General features: G+C 46.1%; 1 protein-coding gene across 2 annotated transcripts in view; it reads left to right on the plus strand.

The window, feature by feature from the left end:
• LOC144768747 (uncharacterized) overlaps window positions 1–23,343 on the plus strand; it is a 221,637-nt gene that overhangs the window by 46,207 nt on the left and 152,087 nt on the right. For both annotated transcript variants that reach the window (XM_078652635.1, XM_078652636.1), the window contains exon 3: window positions 4,972–5,082. In XM_078652635.1, the coding sequence (XP_078508761.1) occupies window positions 4,972–5,082 (111 nt within the window). The remainder of the gene's footprint in view (window positions 1–4,971; window positions 5,083–23,343) is intronic.

The following is a 23,343-nucleotide window of genomic DNA, read 5'->3' on the forward strand; positions in this document are numbered from 1 at the left end:
TCTGCCATAACAGACCGAAACGTCGTCTTATACATCTATTTCCTCAACATTTGTTGTATTTTAGGAACTGTTCTCTGTATTTCCAGATTCGTTTCCTTCTTTATTTTTATATGGAATAGATGTTTACATTCATGATTTGTAGGTTATTTTGTATATCCTCTATCATGGTGTTTTGTTTTTGAGGAGAGGCTGGCAGCAAGAATCTGCATTAAATATAATGTTAGAAATTGAGATGCATATCCCGTTTTTAGGTCGAGCTGGAGTTAGCATCCAAAGGATGCGTCCAGCTGGAGACCTAATGTTGCCTGTCACGGGGGAAGGAAGGACAAGAGGGTGTTACGAGTTTGAAAGCCGGATTTGTGTGCGGGAACGCGCACGTTCCGTCCCGCGCCGCGCCGTGCACATGCGCGCGCATATACACAGACAGACACTCGCTCACACACACCCCCTCCCCCCCCACAGTCACACACACACGCACTCCAAGACACATACGCACGCGCATGCACGCTCACACCCCGCGCATATACACAGACAGACACTCGCTCACACACACCCCCTCCCCCCCACAGTCACACACACACGCACTCCAAGACACATACACACGCGCACGCACGCTCACATACATACACAGCCCCCCGCCGCCGCACGCGCGCGCACACACATGCCCCCCGCCCTCACAGCTCAGCAACAAGGCGAAGCCCCACTCACCGGCTTCCTTGGTGCGGCGGCTGGCTGTCCTCATCGGCAGCTGCAGGGTCCGGCGGCTGGCTCTCCTCATCGGCAGCTGCAGGGTCCGGCAGCAGGACTCTTCCTCCCTCCTTCGGCACCGGGGCGCAGGGTAGGCTCCTGCCTGCTCCGCTGCTCCAAACAATCGCGGCTCTTCCGTGGGAGGCGGGGTAGGCTCCCGCCCTCCTACTTCCTGTTTCCGGTTGTCGCGCTGGCCTGCCTGACTTCCTGGTCGCAGGCCGGCGGTGCGAGCTCTGGACGGACTGCAGCACGCGCTCTCGCGAAGATTTCCCTGCCCTCGCAGTTGTTGTAAGGTAAGCGAAAACTGCAATCCGAGTGCTCGGCCTTTCTCTTTAAGGCCTGCTAAACGAAGTGTCTTGCCTTTGCCGGTTGAGCTGTGAGTTCCCCGGGATGCAGGACACCGGATCCAGCCTTCGTCGAATTTGGATGATGCAAGTGGAGCTTTGCTGTGTGCGGTTCAAGTAGAATCCAGTCCGTGTTTTGTAGCTCACTTTCATTCATCCAGGACAGCAGAAGCCGGTTAAACAGTTCTTCGATCTAGATATGGGGGCGGGTTGCGAGAATACTATTTATTTTTTAAATGAAGCCTGAGGGAGTATACTCTTATAAAAAACATCAGGGACACCTATTTTAATATAGAAAACTGTAAATATCTATTTTATTTGTGTCGATAATTATTATTTCTTATGAAAAAAACACCCACACAATAATATTTTCTATGGCGTAGTTTGCTGTACAGCAATACGATAAAAGCTAGAACAGAACCGCCGCTAATTTATTTTTTCCACCCGGCATATGTAAAACGAATTCCAAGCATAGCTAGTTTATCAGCACTTCCAGTCTAATTGATTTGATGGCTCTTGAGGACTTGTGCTTAAAATCTCAGTGAACCACATCCAAACTAAGAGTGTTTGCTCATCATTGTTTCCTAACAAATGTGCTTCATTAATACATTCTGCCCTCTTAGTGTCTATGTCAAGATACTCTGACAGTTTTGCGTAACATTTGCTCCAACAAATGCAAACATATTTTTAGTTTGTATTTCTACGCAGGTTGTTGTTCATGTTTTATCCTGCTTACCCAGCAAATTCAATGCGTAAGGTTATCATGCAATTCAATTAGTTCAGTGGCAAAAGCAGAGATCTGGATTGGCTCTTAGAGCAGAGTATGTGCCGAGCCATATGCAAATCCGGCAGTAAATGTTTTGAAAACAAGTGATAAAGACTTTACAATGGAAACCTTTATTTTTCAACATATTTCAGTGTTTTGATTAAGTATGTACGAATGTATCCCCGAATTGAGTATCATTTATTGAAAAATATATATTTTAATCCACCAACACATCCACCACCACATCCACTACATCCACCACCACCACATCCACCACCACCACATCCACATCCACCACCACCACATCCACCACCACATCATCCACCACCGCCACCACATCCACCACATCCACCTCCACATCCACCTCCACATCCACCACCACATCCAACACCACATCCACATCCACCACCACCACATCCACATCCACCACCACATCCACATCCACCACCACATCCACATCCACCACTACCAGATCCACCACCACCACCGCACCCAGCACCACCACATCCACACCCACCACATCCACAACCACCACATCCACCACCACATCCACCACATCCACCACCACATCCACCACCACATCACCACAACCACATCCACCACCACATCCACCACCACATCCACCACATCCACCACCACATCCACCACCACCACCGCATCCACATCCACCACCACATCCACCACCACATCCACCACCACATCCACCACTACCTCATCCACTACCTCATCCACTACCTCATCCACCACCACATCCACCACAACCACATTCACCACCACCACATCCACCACCACCACATCCACCACCACCACATCCACCACCACCACATCCACCACCACATCTGTGTGTTTGTGACTGTGTGTGTGGCTGTGTGTGTGGCTGTGTGTATGTAGCTCTGTGTGTGTGTGTGTGATTCTGTGTGTGTGGCTCTGTGTGTGTGTGGCTCTCTGTCAGTGTGGGTGCAAATGCAATAGGTCTCGCATTTGCGAGAGATTAAGCTATTGGCATTGTAAACGACAATGCCATTTATTTATCTGTTTTCAAAACCAACACATAAATACAAAATTTGTCATTTACAATGCCAATAGCTCTAACTTTTGCAAAGGCAAGACCTTTGCATCACTCAGTGCCACCACAGAATCAATCTGTGCAACCATTCAACAACAACTGGTTCAAATATACGCTATCAATGTTTCAAGCTTTATTGCAAATGTCACAAAAAGATGTTAATATTTCACTTCTGTTCTTGAATTTCCGTCACAATAAAATACACTGAACATAATTTCACAAAAGTTCTTTAGAAAAGTTTAAGCTATTGCCATTATAAATTACAATAACTTTTATTTAAGTATTAGTTATTTAAAAAAATTAAACGCCATTATTATTTGTAATAGCAATACATCTAAGTCATGTAAATACAAAACATATTGCATTACAAATGCTATAGGTATCACATTTGCGAAAGTTATAACTATTGGCATTGTAAATGACAAAGCTATTAATTTCGCTATTTTCAAAAACAACACATAAATAAAAACTTTGCCATTTACAATACCAATAGCTCAAACTTTCCTAATGCGAGACCTATTGCATTGCAAATGCTTGTCTTGTTCAGTGGAGCCAGCGAGACCTACAAGCTGACCAGGATTCCTCCTTTTGAGAATCCAGATCCAGTGGCATTGTGAGTTAAGGGAAGAGGGAGGGTGAAAGTCAGCTGTGTGGCCTGGTCCACAGCCTCTGCCTCTCTCTTCAATACTCATATTGTTGAGAGGCAGGAGAAAGACAGATGCAGAGACTGAGAATGAGGGCATTGTAATATTAAAAGCAGCAAGCATATCCCGCATTTATAGCACACTGCTGCTCAATTGTCTCCAAAGAAGCTCTCAACATTCCTTATATACATCTTTTGAATATGAATGGGTTGTTCTTATGAATTGTCTTTCTGATTGCTTGCCAATGCTTTGTCATCATAAGAATGTGTTTGAGTGTATTAAACCAGATTTAAGCATTTTTATGAATGAATCTTGAGGAACCAGTTTCGCATTGATTCATTTGTAACCCAGGTTACTTGAGTACTGCGGTCAGTCCTGGGATAATATTGCTCACCGTACAAGAAGGACAGGTGTGCTACTTTAGGACCCCCTGTGATCTTCAGTATTTTGATCTCAAAGGAAGTTTGCTGTATGCCTACATGTTATTCATGTCAACCCAGCGTCTACTGGTTCAAGAGAGACAGAAATAAAACACGTGTCAGATTAATTACTGTGCAGGAGCCTAGTGGTTTTACTCCTGCCCTTCGGCCTAGTAATGGATGGACCCACTACTGCTGTCTACAGGGCACAAGTGCCTTTTTTCCCATGGTGTGATCCAACAAACATTTTGGTTGCATACTCCAAGTGGAATTTCTGAATGGGTTTCACTCCTGTGCCCAAGGGAGTTCTTGTTATACAGTGCGTGAAGAGTGCCCTTGCCACATGCAGTGCCCTCACATCGCCAAGATCTCTTTGAATATTTATGGATTTTTTTTGCGAATTTCATGCTAATTAAATTGGTACTTCAAGAAAGAATATACTCTGTGATTAGGTGCTGTGCCTTTTACATTTAACTTTGTACCTTTTCATAAAGTTCTCTATGTATTTTGTTAGATTTAGTGTGTTAAATTTGATTATTGATACAGTTTTATCTGTGTTTCGTTTTTTGGAAAAAGAAACTCATTATTAATTTAGGCACCAAGTTACATAATCGAGCCACCTTGTTTCTAGAACACCTATTTCTAGTCTGTTTTTTTGTGATAAATGTTTAGATGGATTTTAGCTGAATAAGTTATATTCACTGACTCCTCTGTTGGTTTCTCAGATTAGATTTTTTGTTTCCTTCTTTGTTTCTGTAACTATAGATATATAGTTGCCTACCACTTGAATTCTGTTGTTAATATCCTTTTCCATTTGTTGTTTCTATTGTTCTATGTATATACTTTTATTTTCATTGATTCCAGTATTTCTCAAAGGTTCGCTGTCAATGTTTTTGTCATTTCAAAGAGTTATAACTCTCTTAATATTTGATATCATTACATAGAACCTATAACTGAAATTCTAATTGTAAGATTTGCAATCCAGGTCCCCTTATCACCACAACTGTGATCTCGTTAAGAGCAAAAGAAAAGCAAGAGTTGTGTCGCATTAACGCCCAGGACTCCAAGGGAGGACACAACATTAGGAATTCTGCAAGTAAGTGAAAATGAAAAGAACTGTCGTCGGGCACTAATGTTTTGATTTATCTCTGCGATGCATGCCAGTAGCTAAAGTAGACATTCACAGGAGTGGCGACAAGGTTAAGAAATAAACAACGCAACAGGAATGTAGAGTGGACTAGACACTCAAAAGACTAATGTATAGTTTCATGATAAATTTGATTGTTATGTACTGGAGCAATATTAATAATACTACACGGTCTCCAGAATTAGCATTTGTTGCACGTAAATAGAGAATTGCGTGTTGCAGCCCTGTTTTCTACTGTGATTTGATCTTGTTTCAACGCTGACCTTGTATTTATGGGAACCATAGTCCCCTTTTCACTCATGCAGCATTGCCACATCACTCTCGGTTTAAAGGACAAAAATGATCATTAATCAGGGTACTCATGAATGCTGTTACTGTGTCTGTGAAGAAATGTAAAACAATAGGGAAATGACTGACAGTGAAAAAATAATATTGGCGGTCTAGCTTAGAGAACTGAAGCAGGTACAAAGGAGAAAGAATGAGAGAAACTCATACAAGAGAACATATCATGTCATTTAACAACTAGATCATATATATCGTTTATACAAACCATATGAACCTCGTTCGAATAGAAAATTCAAACATGGAAACTGCACAATAAATAACACAGTTTGTCTGCATTTAAATACAAAATCACTAAAGAATTGAGCTATTGCACCAAGGCCTCAACAGTTGGCAACATACATTCTTTGAAACAGAAATGTTATCTTCCTCACACCGATCATCAAGATATCGCAAAACAGAAAGAATAATTATCTGCCTTGGGCAGCGGTCGAAGTGGGGGGAAAAAAAGTAGGGGAACTGTGGGTGGAGGATCAGGGGCGGGAATAACCTAAGGATTGGGTCAGTGGGCGGAGTCAAAGGTGTGGCCAGAAAGAGCAAATCATTCTAATTTATAGTATTTGTTTGGCATTCCACTACCCAGTTACAGCTTATTATGTTATTTAATTCAACCAATGCATACATGTTTAAGGTTTAATATGAGTTATTGACATTAAAATACATTCACAAAGTGGGATACGTTTCCAATCACAGAATGTCCCAAATACACTTAAAAGTGGAAGCACAAGCTATTTGTCTCAGTTTCTGTCATCCGCACTTCTACCTTTTTCCACACGAGCAGTTCAAACATCAATTGCAAGGGAGGCGCTAGGGGGCGCACGGCGACATGGCTGCCTGAGAAGCAGCTCCGCCGGGCGATCGGCAACTCTGGTGGATCTCGCCGGTCTCGCCCCAGCCACCGGGCCCCCGGACACCTAAACGGATGTGGGAAGTGCTGGAGCTCGTGATGCGGTGAGGAACGGCCCCCGGCGGATAGAGATTGCCCCACAATTTGCGGATGATCAGTGCGAGATGTCCGGCCGCCTGACAAGATGGCCGCCGCATTGGGACATAAGCACAGCAGCTTGGCAGCAAACAGTCACCGATCTGCCGTCCAAGATCGCAGAAGCATAGCGGAGGTAGGGAATTGAGGACTGGCCTCTCCGCTGCCCCTGCATCATAATTTGTCGCGCTGTGGTGCGCCAGGGACCCACGTTCAGGCGCTGGAGTCACTGCCTGACAAGATGGCGGCCGCAGCTCAAAAATGCGGGCATAGCCGACTAGTCCCCAGCTACGGTGGCTGTACCACGACCCTGGCGGTGGCCCGGTAAAGCGGACGAGAGAACAGCGTGCTGCTGTGCGCCCAGCGTAGAGAGCAGTACTGAGCGCGAGCGGAGAGGGAGGCATACCCACGCTCCTACAGGTTAGGTGGTGTTGGCTAATGGCGGCGAGACTTGTGAGCAGCGGACAGTCTGCGCTTGTCGGTGCTGCCTGAAGCTCTGCGTGGGATCGCCCTTCCATCAGGGACCTGTGGCCACCGCTGCCCTGCCCCATCAGCCCATGAGAGCCGGTGCTTCAAATTGTGGCGCCAGGATTGGTAGCTGACGTAAGTAACGGGGGCTTTCTAGCGACCGCGTACGAGGCCGCCCCTCTTGGTCAGGAGCTCGCAAATCCCGGAATTGCAGGTCCGCTGAGGCTGGAAAGAGAGACTGTAACCTGGCATACGTTGGGCCTACAGAAGCGACACACCTGCTGTGACGGCTGCTTCACAAATACTGCGTGTGGAGGGAATGTGCTGGCCGTATCAAGACAACACACCACCTGTGGGGTCAGGGAGGCCCGAGATATCATCTGCACAGCGAGCTGCCACACTGGGTCGTCTCCTCTGCACGATTAAGAGGCCACAAGCCAACTGAGCGGAGGGGGTTTGTTGGACGGCGGTGAGATCAGCATACAGCCAGCATTCGGTCACATCACCTCGCGCCCAGGAGAGGGTCACCCTCAACCTGTGCATTTAGCGCTGTGACGATCTTTTCGGCGGCAGACGCCCCAAGGGTGGGGTTCACCACGGCGTCAGCGACCAGGCATACGAGAGCATCGGGGTCCACGTGCAGGAAGGCGGTCTCCCCACCTGCAAACATGGGCAAGCCGGACAAACACCAACAGAAGCTGCCCTTTGAGGCGAAAAAACCGCAGAAATCCACTGACGGGGCGGTGGAGGATGAGGCGGGGCATGAGCCCAATAACAACATTGAAAAGATCCTGCTAGCGATACAATCGAACCTACAGGACATTAATGGCAAGTTGGACAACTTGACTTGCAGAATGGATACCATGGCAGCACGACAAGAAAAGCATGGAGAGAGACTAGATGAGGCCGAAACACGCATATCCGCGGTTGAAGATGAGGCGCGGGCCTCCACCTCAAAATGCGCAGATATGGAACGGCTCCTGGAGGTGATCAGGGCGAAGGAGGAGGATTTAGAAGCGCGCTCGAGGCGCAACAACGTACGGATCGCGGGACTGCCGGAGTCCACCAACACAGGCCGCATGGAAACCTACGTGGAAACACTGTGCAAAGACCTGTTCGGAGCTGAGGCCCTATCGCCCCTCTTCATCGTGGAGCGTGCACATAGGTCACTGGCCCCGAAACCACCGCCCGGCGCCACGCCAAGACCGATTGTGGCGCGTATCCTCAACTACCGCGACAGGGATACGATCCTTCGGCTAGCAAGAGAGAAAGGGAAGATCCAGCATCAGGGGAACTCCTTGGAATTTTATCCTGACCACACAGTTGCGGTCCAGCAGGCCCGGAAAGAATACACTGCAGTGAAGGCCAAATTGCGTGATTTGAACATTGTGTATTCCATGATGTATCCGGCGCGCCTCAGGGTGGTATGGAAAGAGAAAGCGACAGTACTACCGTCTCCGAAAGCAGCACAAGAATTTGTCAAAAGGGTGCAACGGGAGATGAGAGACAATTCGCAAAATGAACAACGACATGACTCGGACTAGCAGTAAGGGGTTGATTCATGGTCTGCCACTGGTGAGTGTACCGTTCTGTTCCAAATCATGCGTTTTAGCATGGACTCTAATCTCCGCACTTGACTAGCCTGCTTGATACTGTTTTCCAGTTTGACCGGTTGTGGGGTTGGCTCAACATGCACAGTGTGTCTGGGTGAAGAGGTCCCGCTGGGGCTCAGAGGCTATTGCTCGATGATGCAGATCACTGCTAACTTTGACTTGTAACTGCGTCACGACTCATGCACGCTACATAAAGCAATATTGGCATACACAACTGAGAGACACTAATACCCTGTGGCGTTTGCTCTCTGCAGGCCGGTGCACGTGTGGCAAGAGGCTGCCCCCTTCTCTGCTGTGCTCTGTTCAATATGCTTTAACTATGGGACGCCTCAATCACTGACTGTCAGCGATCCCCGATACACTCTATGTGGCGAGCAGTACAAGTGGGAGGCGAGAGATTCTGTGCCTTGCTGATTAATTGATGTAACTGCCTTGGAAACGCACTGCTCCAGACAAGTTGCTAAGCCAGTGGCACTGTTGTTGGCTGTTCGGGGAGTGGGGGGGGGGGGGCGGCGAGTATTCACCTGAACTGCGTTTCATACAGCTTCTTTAGCATCGCCCACACCTGTACACCGGGTGGAGAGTTGTGCCCCTGGCGGACCTCTACAAGGGTATAACCCAGTAAGAGTTTGGTTCTGGGCACTGTCTTTATGGTTGTGGGAGTTACGGATTGGTGCACTGGATGGGACTGGCTTCGGCAGGTTGGGGTTGCTGGAGTGGGTGGGATCAGGGGGGGTGGGTTATTTGATTGTACTATTAGACCGACAGAATGTGTAATGTCTTTTTGTGTTGGTTCCAAGTCAGTCCTAGCTACTGCTGTGTTGAATGGGGCACCTAAAGGGGGGATACTGGCGATCCCTATGCAATTGATTTGTGGTGTGCGATCTTGCCTTATGTCATTGGGTTTGGATGGGGACCAGGGAGGAGGGTAGGCACAGTTTAAACGTTCTTACATGGAACATTAGAGGGTTCTCACAGCCACGTAAAATACGGCAGATATTTGCCAGCCTGACAAGGTGGAATGTAGACATAGCGTTCCTACAAGAGTCTCACCTGGCCCCGCACTCGCACGCACAGCTGGGGTCAAGATGGGCGGAGGGGGTTTACAGAGCCTCGTACTCTTCTTACTCTAGAGGGGTGATCATTTTGGTGAAACGGGGAGTGGGTTTCGTGAATCACACAGTAACACAGGACCCTTCAGGCAGATTTTTACTGGTATCAGGTACATTGAGAGGGCAGAAGGTGACATTGATGAATGTGTACGGTCCTAACACAGACGCCCCAGATTTCTTCAGGGAGGTATGGGGACACCTGCAGAAACACAATAGCACGCACATATTATGTGGTGGTGATTGGAACGTGACACTACGTGACGGTTTGGACCGTTCAGCTAACTCAGTGGAACAGCACAAGCAATCACGCACACTGGTGGGACACATGATGAAAGACCTGGGTCTAGAGGATCTTTGGAGGTTGAGGAACACCGACGCGCCTGGGGCCACACACATTACTGCTTCCCACAACAGCTGGTCCAGGCTGGATTACTGGCTGGGCTCCTCTGACCTGGCACTATGGGTGCGACACCTACAGGTGCTCCCTCGCACGCTTTCTGACCACAATCCTGTCCTCCTGCAACTGGACATTCCAAGATACACACCTCCCCCCTTCCAGTGGCGCTTTAACGCGCGTGCTCTAAGTGATGCAGTTTACGCAGACACGATCAAGAAGGCGATTACGGATTACTTTGACCTTAATGCCCCATCGACTGATGACCCAGGCATCCTCTGGGAGGCATTCAAGGCCACGATTAGAGGGGTCTGTATTAGCACCACAGTTGGGGTTCTGCAGGATATTAGAGCTCAGATGCGCAGGTGTGAGCAGCAGATGAGAGACCTGGAATCCCTATATGAGTCCACTCAGGATATCTCGCACCTGGCCAAACTCCGTGAAATACACACAGAGCACGCAGATTTTCTGGACTCTGAAATGAAATATTTGAACCGTACACATGTGGCTAGAGCCTTTGGGGAAGGAGGTAGACCGGGGGCTTTCTTAGCGCGGAAGATATGTACAGGTCGCGGCCCAACTGCGATCCTTAGGGTGAAGAACGGAGAGGGAGACACACAAACCCATGCTACTGACATACTGAAATGCTTTGTTAATTCATTTGGATCCCTCTACAAGTCCCAGCCCACTGCCCCGGCTGATGACACCTATGAATACCTGCACGATGTAGCGATAGGGTGGCTGTCAGATGCGCACAGGGAGTATTTAGCGAGGCCTATCACGGCGGATGAGGTTGCTGAGATCATAGGCTCACTTCCAAATGGCAAGGCACCTGGCCCGGATGGGTTCACCCCGGAATTTTACAAACAATATGCAGACATCCTAGCGCCGCACTTAGTGGATATGTATGGCACCTCCTTTGAGAAAGGAATGCTCCCCCCCACGTTACGCGAAGCCATGATTATCGCTCTCCTGAAACCATCTAAAGATCCGGAGGAATGCGACTCGTACCGACCGCTCTCTTTAATAAACGTAGATTCGAAAATCCTTGCGAAACTTATAGCCAAGCGGCTGTCACCATTGATGACCAGTCTGGTACTGCCGGACCAGTCCGGCTTTGTGCCCTCAAGATCGACAGCACATAACACCAGGACTCTATTTGCACTATCACACTATCTGCAACCTTCAGTCAAAGCTGTAGCGGTCATGTTAGACGCGGCGAAGGCGTTTGACTCCATTGAATGGCGGTATATGATCACTGTCCTCAATAGAATGGGGTTCCCTAAACGTTTTGTGCAATGGGTCACCCTGCTTTACACGCAACCGCGTGCCAGGGTCAGAATCAATGGGTATATTTCGGATCAATTTGCAATTGAGCGAGGGACGCGGCAAGGCTGCCCACTCTCGCCGCTATTGTTTGCGTTAGCACTAGAACCTCTGGCGTGTCTGATACGACAGAACTACAAGGAATCGGCACTGCACTTCATAGCCAGGCCGCTTCACATATCATTATATGCGGACGACATGTTACTGTACGTCCGGGACCCGGAGACACACTTGAACGCTATACTCAGGGAATACATCAGGTTCGGGGGGCATTCGGGTCTGGCCATAAATTGGTCCAAATCCTCTATAATACCCCTCACGGACTCCACTTCTACATTTGTGGTGGACTTTCCGCTGGGGTGGCAACAGGACCCTATCAGATACCTAGGGGTCATGTACCACAGAGATCCGGATGAGGTGCTTAGGGCAAACTACGGGGTGGTGCTGTCGAAATTGGAGGACAGTGTAAAACGTTGGATACATCTGCCCCTTTCGCTGGCAGACAGGATAGCGATTGTCAAAATGAACATACTCCCCAAGCTCCTATACCTGTTTAACAACATCCCAATCACTCCACCGCAGGCTATCTTTCGTCACATAAACTCCCTGGTGCGGACCTTGATTTGGGCGGGTAAACAGGCCCGTGTGGATCTGCGGACTCTGACACTTCCACTTGCACGGGGCGGCTTCGGGGTACCTGATTTCCTCCTGTACTACCTGTGCGCGCAGGCTCAATACGCGGCGTATTGGTATCACGCAGTTCCATACCTCACTCACACCGCTATAGAGGAGAGCGACGCACACCCTATTCCACTCACAGCAATAATCTCACACACCCGCCCCCCGTTGCATGCTAGAGATATCAACACGGTGGATGCTACGGTCAAAGCCTGGCATAGACTGGGGCAACTAGCACACAAGACCCCACTATATGCACCAGCCCTGATGCTACACCATCATCAGGAGCTCTCGGTAACTGGGGAAAGCGTCGGAATGTCTCTACTGACCAGAGCCGGTATTGATAGGATGGGTGACGTGTTCCAAGATGGCGAGTTCGTGGGCCTAGACAAAATGGGTTATGTTCATAACCAAACATCCATGTTTCGCTTCACATATTTCAGACTCACTAGAGCCCTGAGGGAGCACTACCCTACGTTCCCATCGGAGCCGGAATGCCTTGCACCATTGCAACTGTTAATCACAACTAATGATTTGTCACACCTGGTGTCTAGGCTGTATACAGCCGCGCAATCGGAACTAGACGGACAAGAGTTGAAGGCCAAGGGGCGGTGGGATGCACTACTTGACACACCATTGTCTGATGAAGAATGGGCTAGCGCATGCGCCCTGACACAGATACTTACACCAAATGGTAATCTGAGGATAATTCACTTTAAATTCCTCCATCAAGTGTATTACACACCAGCGAAATTGTTGAAATTTGGGGTTCAGGAGGAGGACAGATGTAAAAGGTGTAACCAGGAGGGTGCGGGCTTTGCACATTTGGCGTGGGGCTGCGCCAAGGTGGAAGGATACTGGGGGGAGGTAACTGCCACTTTATCTGTTATGCTGGAGGAGGAGGTACACTGTACACCCAAAGTTTGCTTACTAGGGATAGTACCGCAGTTCAGGGCCTTGAAGAGGAAGTTTTGTGCGATAGCACTCTTATTGGCTAAGAGACAAGTAGCGCAATGCTGGCACAGTCGCAAAGTGCCGAAGTTAAAAACATGGTTACATGACATGTCCACCTGTCGTGACAAGTTACAAACTTATGAAGAATTGCTACCAGCTAAGGCGCGACCCAAAAATATGTGGGTTTATTTGGAGGATTATCTGACCTCCCTACAGGATGAGGAGGAACTTCCACCCATGGACTGAACGGGTTGGATGTCTGCATGAGTGCTACTGGGACGGGTGTGGGATGAAGGCGGGAAGAGGGGGAACCTAAGTATGTCAACACAACTGCTGGGTAGTACACTAAGGTTACACTGTACGGTCTGAATTGGGGTATGTTGTTATGTTGTTCTTGTTATTAAAAAGAGAAAAAGTGAGACTCAGTTTCTAAAACCAGCTATTAGCCATACATACGATAACCTACAGTATTCTGCGGCATATGTAACATTCACTCACAATGTTGGTTAATGGAATAAACGTAGCGAGCCGGCCCCAGGGTTGTAGGCTCAGGCTGTGTCAACTGCTTGATTTTCAATAAAGGTCTTGCACAAAAAAAAAAAAAAAAAAAAAAAAACATCAATTGCAAAATATCCTAGTTTGCAAATGTTTTCTATATAATTATGGCTTTGCAATATTTGACACATAATGCATCATCAGCTACATACTTTGAAGATTTTAACTAATACATTGTTTGTAGCTTGAATGGATCAAAGGTTACAAAAAATGTGACTTGTGTTTCTGGAAAGTGGGCAGCCCTTAGCAAAGGTTGACTGATACCTTTCTCACTGTTGCATTTGTATGATACACTGGTACTAATAAGGCAAAATCTTTGCAGAGACTGTTAGCAGGTGTAAAAATGTAAAAATAATAAAGTATAAGTAAATATATCTCATTACGCAGCAGCCTTTTTTTGCTGCATAATTTAGTCAACACTGCGGCATAATGTTGTCCTCTATTGCTGCATAATTCCAGTGCCCCCAAAGCAGGCAGCACATGTTAAAAGTGTTTGTGCATGAAGCAGAGACCTTTAAGTTTGTGAACTTATTTTGGTGTGCGTGCAAATCCAGCATTGCCGATCCCTGGTGAGTTGTAGCTACTACTGCTGAAACAAGGCCAATGGAGGTACCGGTGGGTGAGTCGGACTGGCCGCAAAGGCAGGGCCAGCTTTAGTGCTGATCAGCTGCAGCCCATGCAGGTAAGAGCAGTGGGGCTGTGGGGCCAGTTGGGGTGTGGGGGGGAGGTTTCTACAGACGACGAAGGAAAATGAATTATTTACGTCATTTTCCCTCGTGGTCATATGTTGAAAACTCCCCAACCCGGCCCTACTGCTCTTACCTGCACGGGCCGCAGCTGGTGGAGCCCTGCGCAGCAATGTTTGTTGGTGCCCCCAAATGACTCCCTCTACCATGGATTCCCTCACTACCACCGTTTAACAGTGCCCCTCAAGTCTCCATAACCACACTCTCGCTCGGATACATTTAATTTGATTTACAGCGCCACTCATGCCAGTGTAGGGTGTCAGGGCACTTTACAATACACACATTACACAGAGACAATCAATTAAATGTGTGTAAATAACTGTATAAGAAATGTTATATAAGACAAAGGACTACAAGGTGTAGGAGTCACATGACAACCATACTAGTAGGTAGCATAGTTTAATAGTGATTGGTCTGAAGAAACACAAACTTTGAATATAGAACGTATTACCACGGTTGGGGGTTCTCATTAATAACCAGAATTGATTTCTATCCAAATGAACCCTTTTTGCAACATTAGAATAATCAAAGACTGGGGGAAACCATAATGCTCTAATTTATACCTTGCAGTTTGAAAGTTTGCATGCAGCTCTTAGATGATAGTTAATAGCTCACTGTTCTATGTTAGAATTTTAACTTAACTGCAAGTACAGATTACATTTAGATGATCCACTCAAAGTTTAGTTGTTGGAGTATTTACTGTGGGGAGGTGGCGAAAATGAAGATGTTATAATGACAGGGACAGGATATGGTCGCACAACGAGAATAACAAGAATCTGACACAGATATCGGTACTCATGGGAATGAACTCCACATGCATAGCAGCACTACTGACTACAGTGGTTCCCAAAACCAGCATAGGCCATACCAATCGGATCCTTAGGGTCATACAATATACGGACAAATTAGATATTGAAGGTCTTCATGACTTTGTCAAAATATATAGAGTACACTTATGCTTTAAACTATAGGCCATAGCAATAGCTTACTAACTAGAGGCGCATCTAGCAGATGTGAAGGTAGGCAAGGTACGGAAGAAATGGAGACTCAGCTGTATTTGACTACGGACTCTGCCTTTGCCAGTACGGTTTCACATTTTGCACAACCTGAAGTTGATGAAGGAAGCAGGCTACAGTGGTTAAATAAATGGCATTCCAATATTCAAGCCTTAAATGAATGAACACCAACCTTGCTGGGTGTCCTTTGCCTGTTCGTCTGCTTGCCGTCCACCTTTCTGGCCACTCTGCTACACCCTGCAACGCCTCGCGGCCCCCGCTTCGCGGGTGCCGCTCGCAGGCAAGAGACCTTGCTGAGGAGCCACTTCCTGGGTCTACACTGTGCATAGGAGCACCAACGCGCTTCCAGGGACACTGTAGCTGACCCCAAGGACAGAGGCGGGACTGCGAGGACCAGCGTGCTTAGCGGCGCTGATCGGCCGCAGCTGGTCCTCTTCCCGCCCCCTTCTTCCGCTCTTCCCCCTGATAGGCAGTGAGAGCAACGCGCACGCGGGACGCGCGCGGGGCTAAGGCCGGGGCGAAGACCGGGCAAAGAGCGGGCCGTTTAAGGCCGTTCAAGGACGGCAGAGGACGGCCCTGGCCCTGAACCCCTGTCTTATCGCCCTTAATTCATCGACAAGGTAGGCGGAACTGTGTTTTCTATCTCTTCCTCAAACACTGGTGGCCGCCTCCCAGTTATATCACCATCCTCTACTGCCCTTGCGTCACAGATGTCAGCCATGCGCAACAGAACTAGAAGCTGTACTAAAAGAGCCACGGCGGTAGCACAGGTGACTGGACCCATAGATCTCTTTATTTCACGGGTGAATGAGACCATCGACAAAAGCATTGTATTGCTGGAAAAAAGAGTCTCCCTGGATCTCGCGAACGCTAAGCGCTCGTCTTTGGGTTCTCTTGCAAATGCTAAATCACCCTCCCAGCAGCCCTTGAATAACTGTTCCTTACCCTTATCCTTGCCCACCGCTGGCGCAATCACTGTACCGAATGCTGTCGATATGTCAGTTACCCAATCTGACTCGGATCCGTCTTATGTCGATCTTGAGGCTACCCCAGACCTAGAAGCCTGTCAGTCACCCGGCAAAGCGGAGCCGAGTCTAGATGGGCCAACTGATATGGAAACAGCTCCTGTACTTATTGATTCTGGGGGAAGGGTTACTATCCCTCTAAAGGTTACGTCCAAGAGCAAGACTAAGGAAAAACCTAAAGTTAAAGTCAGGAATCATAACCTGATATCACCTACCCCGCAATTGGTGCCAGGTATACCCTGCTGGGTTCAAAATATGGTAACAGATCTTAAACTGGACCTTGAGGCCACAATAGCAGCACAAATTAAGCCTTTAATTTCAAAACTTGACAGACTCACGTCATTAATGCACTCGAAATGGCCTAATAAGACGAATGGGCCAGGGTCTGTTCAGCCACAAGGGATCAAAGAAGCAGTCCCCACGTGCTTATCTTGTGTCCAGCTCTCTAAAGATGCATCAAATAATGCACAAATAACTATAGTTTCCAGGGATCCAGCTACACTACATCTGTCCCAAACAGGGAATAACTCTGTCCAACCCCCACCCCTATCTACTCCGAAGGTGGTGGGTTCTACTTCGGCTTATCAACATTCTGTTGATGGAAATAAAACTACTACCTCACAAGCAAAAGATGTCGCAGGAAAGTCTATCAACCCTTCAGTTCCTCTCTCTACAAACAAGCCTGAAGGCTTTAAGCCAAAGCAGGCACGCTTTAAGTCAATCAGCCTGCCACCAGAAGTCTCCCCTTTTGTGGTTGTGTTGACAGCTGTTCCCCCACTGAAGGAGGGAGTAAAAGAAACCTTTGTAGAGTTAAGAAATAAATGCGCCCAGTGGCTCCACTTACACAAACCTTTACCTAGTAATATGAGTGGTGAAATTCTTACTGTGCGTAGAGGGGACTGGGTGGGCAGGAGTAAGAAAACAATAGTAGGGGACGTAATTACAGTTAACTTTAGGGATATAGGGGCAGCCAGCTACATATGTAATACACCCAACAGCGGTCCTGCTACCCAAATTAATCCACTCCCTTTGTCCTACTTTCTTCCCATACCACCAAGACCAAATCCTTCTCGCCCTACTTTCCCAAGTAATAGAGGGTCTGTGTATCCCCCGCAACATACCATCAAACCTTGGCAGCAACCACCACATCTTTCATCTTTTCTTCCACACCATGTTAGTCTTCAGTGGCAACAACCTCCTCATTATCCACCACCTTTATATCAGTCTGCTCATCAGTGGCAGCAACCTTTTCAGTTCCCACAATCTGTTAAACCCCAGTGGCAACAATCATGGCAGGACTTGCCTCCTCCTCTTGATCCCTCGTATTCACAATTCGCTCATCCTAACAGATATGGTGTGTTAGATGAGGTAGACTGACTCAGCTTTATTAAAGCTTCAGATTCAAACCTCACTACCACCAATAAGGATATGGAGAGTGTTTTTCCAGCCATACCTTTCCCCACACTTCTTGAATCCCCAATAGCGGCATCGTCAATACCACTTTCGCATACATTAACTAGGGATAGTCCTGATGCTTGTACATCTACCGTCACCCCCAGACTAGGCCCAGATATCAACCTCCAGGAAGATAGTCCTACCTCACCTTGTGTAATCCAGCCAGAGTCGGCTACTGTCGTCGACACTGGTAAGCCTGCGGGACTTTCTCTTATTTCCTGGAATATTGCTGGCCTTGCCAGTAAAATAGGTTCACCCTTCTGGACCAGGTTTATTGGGGAGGGATTAGATCTAATCCTCCTCCAGGAAACGTGGTGTTTGGACCATATCAATATTGAAGGGTACACATCTCACTGCCTTAAAGCTACTAAATCCAGCTCGGGCAGGGCCAAGGGGGGCCTTTTGATGCTTTTGTCTAGCAAGCTGTGTAATTGTACAGTTAGAAGTAGTACGACAGTTGGGACCCACAGTCAGGTAGTAAGGGTGGAGTGCAGAAAGAGTATTGACCTAGTTGTAGTAAATTTCTACAACAATATTTTTGATGCCACTAGAGGAGATATTTTACCACCCCTGGAAAAGGAAATTGCCAAGGCCATGGGCATTTCGAAAAGAAAGGCTGAGGTTATTTGGGCAGGGGATTTTAACTTACAGCCCTGCCATTTGTCCAATGGGAATATCTGTGGTTTTGGAGCGGCTATGAGCAGTCATTGGGGGGGGGCCGGGAGCGAGGGAGGATTTTCTCCACTTCCCACACTGCAGTTACGGTTCTACATTAAACAACATGCTAGTTACACTAGACTTGACCCTGTTAAACTGTAACATAAATAATCAGGCAATAACATGCCCCACCTTTACAGGAAGGGACGCAGGGTCATTTATAGATCATATTCTTTTGTCTAGTAGTGGAGACTTTACTAACTTGTATGTAAATGAAGAAAGTCTCAGTGACCATAACAGCATTCGTGTTACCCTCCTAGGCCATGGTACCCCATCAGCTTCAGGTGAAAAGTGTTCTACTGACCTAGTACCCATCAGACCGAAGGGTCTAAGGATTAGATGGACTGGAACTAATTCCAAGGCCAAGCAGAAGGAGGTTCTTACCAGTTGTAAAAACCAAATTAGTTCCTGTCTAGATAAAGAAAGTGACCCTGGTTGCTTATTACTACACTTTGTCTCCATTAATAGTATTATTGATGGTATTTTTACTAAGGCCCCGATATCCAATAGTGGTCCGAAGCAGGGGTGGTTTGACAAACCCTGTATACTTGCCCTCCGAGAACTCAAGAACGCTTTAGGTACTAAACCACGTGATATCGAGGGAATAAAACACCTCAGGTCTAGATATAAAACAGCAATTAATAACAGGAAAAAGGTATTACAGACTGAGGCGTGGGATAAGTTGAAAGAAGCAGCCGAGACCAAAAACTGCAAACTTTATTGGGAAACAATTAATAGTCCTTTTCTCAATAAAGAAGATGTTCCAGAATTAACATCATATGTTGCATGCAGCGATTGGGTCAGTCACTTTTCTAAAATCTTCAATCCAGAAGGGTTATCCCTTGAGTCACCGTCTCCTGAGTTTACCTCTTGGCTACCTCTCCCTTTGGGAAGAACATTAGAAGAAAGCCATGAAGGAATCTCTAACAGCAAAGGAGGCAAGGCCCCTGGCCCTGATGGGGTCCCGCTGGATTTATACAAAGATGAACCAGATTTGTGGGCTCCCATCCTGGTGAGGATATTCAATTGTGCGGCAGAAACTAATTTCCCTTCTTCTTGGGGTCAATCAGTCATTATTCCCTTACATAAGAAAGGTAACAAATCAGAGGCTTCCAATTATCGGCCAATTTCCTTGTTGGACGCCTCTGTAAAGGTAATGAGTAGGATTTTGCTCAAAAGGCTAGAAAATTGGGCAACTGATTCAAATATTTTAACTAGAGTCCAATATGGTTTCCGGAAAGGCTTGGGCACATTGGATCAATGTGTAAATTTTGACCTTTTAATTAACAAATATACTGTGGCTAAAAATGGCAACCTCTTTTTATGTTTTGCTGATTTGAGCAGCGCTTTTGATTTGGTTAACCATGCTATTCTTTGGGAGGTTTTGCTTGAAGCAGGGGCACCGAGGGAAATCGTCCATTTCCTAGCTAGACTTTATGAAAAACTCTCCTGTAAAGTCCGCTATGGCACCCTAGGCGAATGTACCCCTTTTTTTAAAGTCTCACGGGGCATACGCCAGGGATGTGTTTTGGCCCCTCTTTTATTTTCTCTCTTCATTAATGGTGTTGACCGTTCTTTGGTTGACATCCCAGCAGACGCTCCCTTGATTGGAGGAAAACCCGTCCCGCTATTACTTTATGCGGATGACGCTGTTCTTTTATCTCGTACACAGATTGGCCTCCAGCGTTTAATTGATAGTTTTATGCAGTTTATCCAAATTAGGAGGCTTCGAGTGAATAAATCTAAGACGTATGTTATGTCATGCGGTCAGGCAGCAAAACAGTCAAAGCATACCTTTTTTCTGGATAAAGATAAATTGACACATGTTAAATCCTTTTGCTATTTGGGAATTACATACAACAACAGTGGGACTTGGACCTCTGAATTTGACTCCATTAGATTAAAAATGCTGCGGTCCACTAGCAGTATTTTTCGATTTGCTTCCAAACTTGGCTCAAGAAGCATTCCAGACATGATGAATATATATAATGTTTGTTGTGTCTCTTCTGCTCTGTATGGGGCAGGTGTATGGGGCCATAGTGAGGGCACATCCTTACAAAAGGATGAAAACAAGTTTTTAAGGAGGTTGTTATGTGTCCCCCCCTTCTGCCTCTGTCCAACTGATCCACGAAGAGGTCGGGGTCGAGTTTATTTCTGACTTGGCAGCAGTTCGACCACTTTTATTGTGGCGTTCTATTTGGGCTAAGCCAGAGACTCGATTCACTCAAGATATTATTCTTGACTGTATAGGTTTGGACCACTCTTCACGCATACAGTGGTTGAGATACATTCACCGCTGGTATCTTCTTCTTTTTAATATTGATGTGTTTCTTGAGCCAGAAGAGGTTGTTTCTATTCCCAAAAAAGAAATTAAGACAACGTTTCTAAATTTTCAAAAGGCAGAGCGTGATAAAATATTTGGTAATTTAACCACCGTGAAATTTTACAAGGATCTGAATTTAACCTCGGGGTTTCAACCTTACCTTGTGTACGTGACTCGTCCCTCTCACCAATATGTATTAACCCGTGTCAGACTGGGTATTGTTCACCATCTGGTTGCATTCCCAAATCCGAAAGCCAGATCAGAGACACTCTGCCTGTGTGACAGTACTTCTCGCCAGAGTTGTTGCCATTTTTTACTTTTTTGTAAATTTTTTCATTTCCTTAGGGTAAAATACCTTAAACCGATTCTTATAAAGTATAATATCCGTACCACAAAAACTGCATTGACACTATTATCCTCACTGGAGAATGAGGATATTTGTTTCTTTTTGGCCACCAACATTTTGAAGTGTACAGCTGCCAGGAAAAGTATTGTACTGTAAAATCTTTTATACGTACCTGTCTGTACCCATGTTATACAGCTGCCAGGAATTGTATTATGCTGCTATTACCTTTTACATCCCTGTCTGTATATGTATGTTTCCAAGTTTTATATCAATCTTTGTAATTAAGGTATAATTTTACTCATTGATGTCCACAGTATGTACTGTATGGTCTCCCCTTTCTTTTACTTTTAAATCATTTTTATGCTAGTCTAAAAATGTCCAGAATCATTTTACCGGAATTATTTTACCGAAATGTACAGCTGCCAGGAAATTGCCTATCAAGTAAACCTTTTCGATTTCCTGTCTGTACACCTATGAATGCTTTGTATTGTCGTAACAGTTTGTTGATTTTAAAGGGAAAGAATAATTTTTAACTGTTGCACACTAGCCGTTTGCACATTTCCTACTCCTTTTCTTATTTGTGTCTATATGGTGATTTAATATTATAAATTATGTATTTTATTATGCTTGTATGATTTGTATGTACAAATAATCGAATAAAAGCTTTTGAACTTGAACTTGAATGAACCATTCAATAGTGTGCCATGATGAACTGGATCAATGATCGGTTTTAGTGATTTTAATATTTTAAGATGCCAAAAATACGTTTTTGCAACATTATTTACCAAAGTTTGTAAGGAGAGTTTGCCGTCAATCAAAATCTAAGCGCTGGAGAATGTGGCTAAAGATCAAGGACTGGTGCCCATAGGTTCAGAGGAATAGATGATGTCACCTGAGTGGATAACAGCAAAATCTCAGTTTTATCGGAATCTAATTTCCCATTCCTAGCTGGCATCCTAGATAATGAATTGGCCGGGTTACCTGGGTATCCGAAGAGGTGCCACCCAGAGGGTTAGAAGAGTTGGATAACCAGACAATCAGTTGGGTGTCATGTGCATACATATAATAGGAAGCGCTAAAAGCATACGTAACTTTTCAAGAGTAAGCATATGGACGTTATATAATTGATAGTCCTTGTACGCTGCTCATGAGAAGGGGTAGTAATAATCTGTTCCCTGTGGTAGCTGTCAGAAAGTCTTTAGAAAGCTTTCCAGAACTGGCACATAGATGATAAACTGTTAAATTCACATATTTAGGGATACCAGTTGTCCACAAAACTGATAAGCAATATTCGTATAATATAGGTGTAGTGACTGATATAATCCGTACAATTTTGGAACTCGCTTCCACTCTCAATTAAGGAGAGGGTTCTCTTAGCTAAGTTGACTTTTCTTCCTCTGCGTTTGTACATATTGCAGAACACCTTCCTATTCTGAGGTGGACCTGTAGGAACCAGATACATTCCTGGCATGGGCTGCAAAATAAAGTTAAGTTGAAATAGACATGTGCAGACTTGACTAGGGGACGCGGGGTTCTCAGCTACCTGATCTGGAACATAGCCGCCCAGCTTCAGCACGCAGCAAATTGGTGCATGAAGTAAGATAACTGGCAGAAGAGATTTCTAAACGGATCCATATGGGAGAAGCCCCTCACATAAAATCCTCTCTCCACGTCCTTGCTCCCTTCTCCAGGGATCTAGAATTCTAGATGTTTCAACCCTTTAGACAGTAGTAGTCACTTGTCTGTGGCCAGATAAAGAGAGGGGGCTATAATATAGCAGGGATATATCCAGGGAAGATCTTTGTATCTTTTGACGAGGTGCAGGAGACCTTTAGGGTAAGACCTGGCCTGTTTCTCTAATATGGGAGGTTGGCCAGGATAGCTAGAAAGATATGGACAGAGTTTGTAAATAAATGTGAGATCCCAGACATTAGAGGCACCACTGACCCTAGGAAAGGGGCGCAGGCTGAATTCACTGCTTCATAAACCTTTGAAAAGTGATAGCAAAGAAGTACACCTAAAGGTGAAACAGCAGTGTGGGGGGTGAAATCCATGCAGCCATGACAGAAGCTGAATGGAAAAAGGCTTGTATTCAAGCGAGGGATGCATTCAGTAATGCAGGATTAAAGTTAGTCCACCGCGTATAATTATCCTCATA

This window comes from Lissotriton helveticus, chromosome 7, assembly GCF_964261635.1.
Source record: "Lissotriton helveticus chromosome 7, aLisHel1.1, whole genome shotgun sequence".
In the NCBI taxonomy this organism is placed as follows: Eukaryota; Metazoa; Chordata; class Amphibia; order Caudata; family Salamandridae; genus Lissotriton; species Lissotriton helveticus.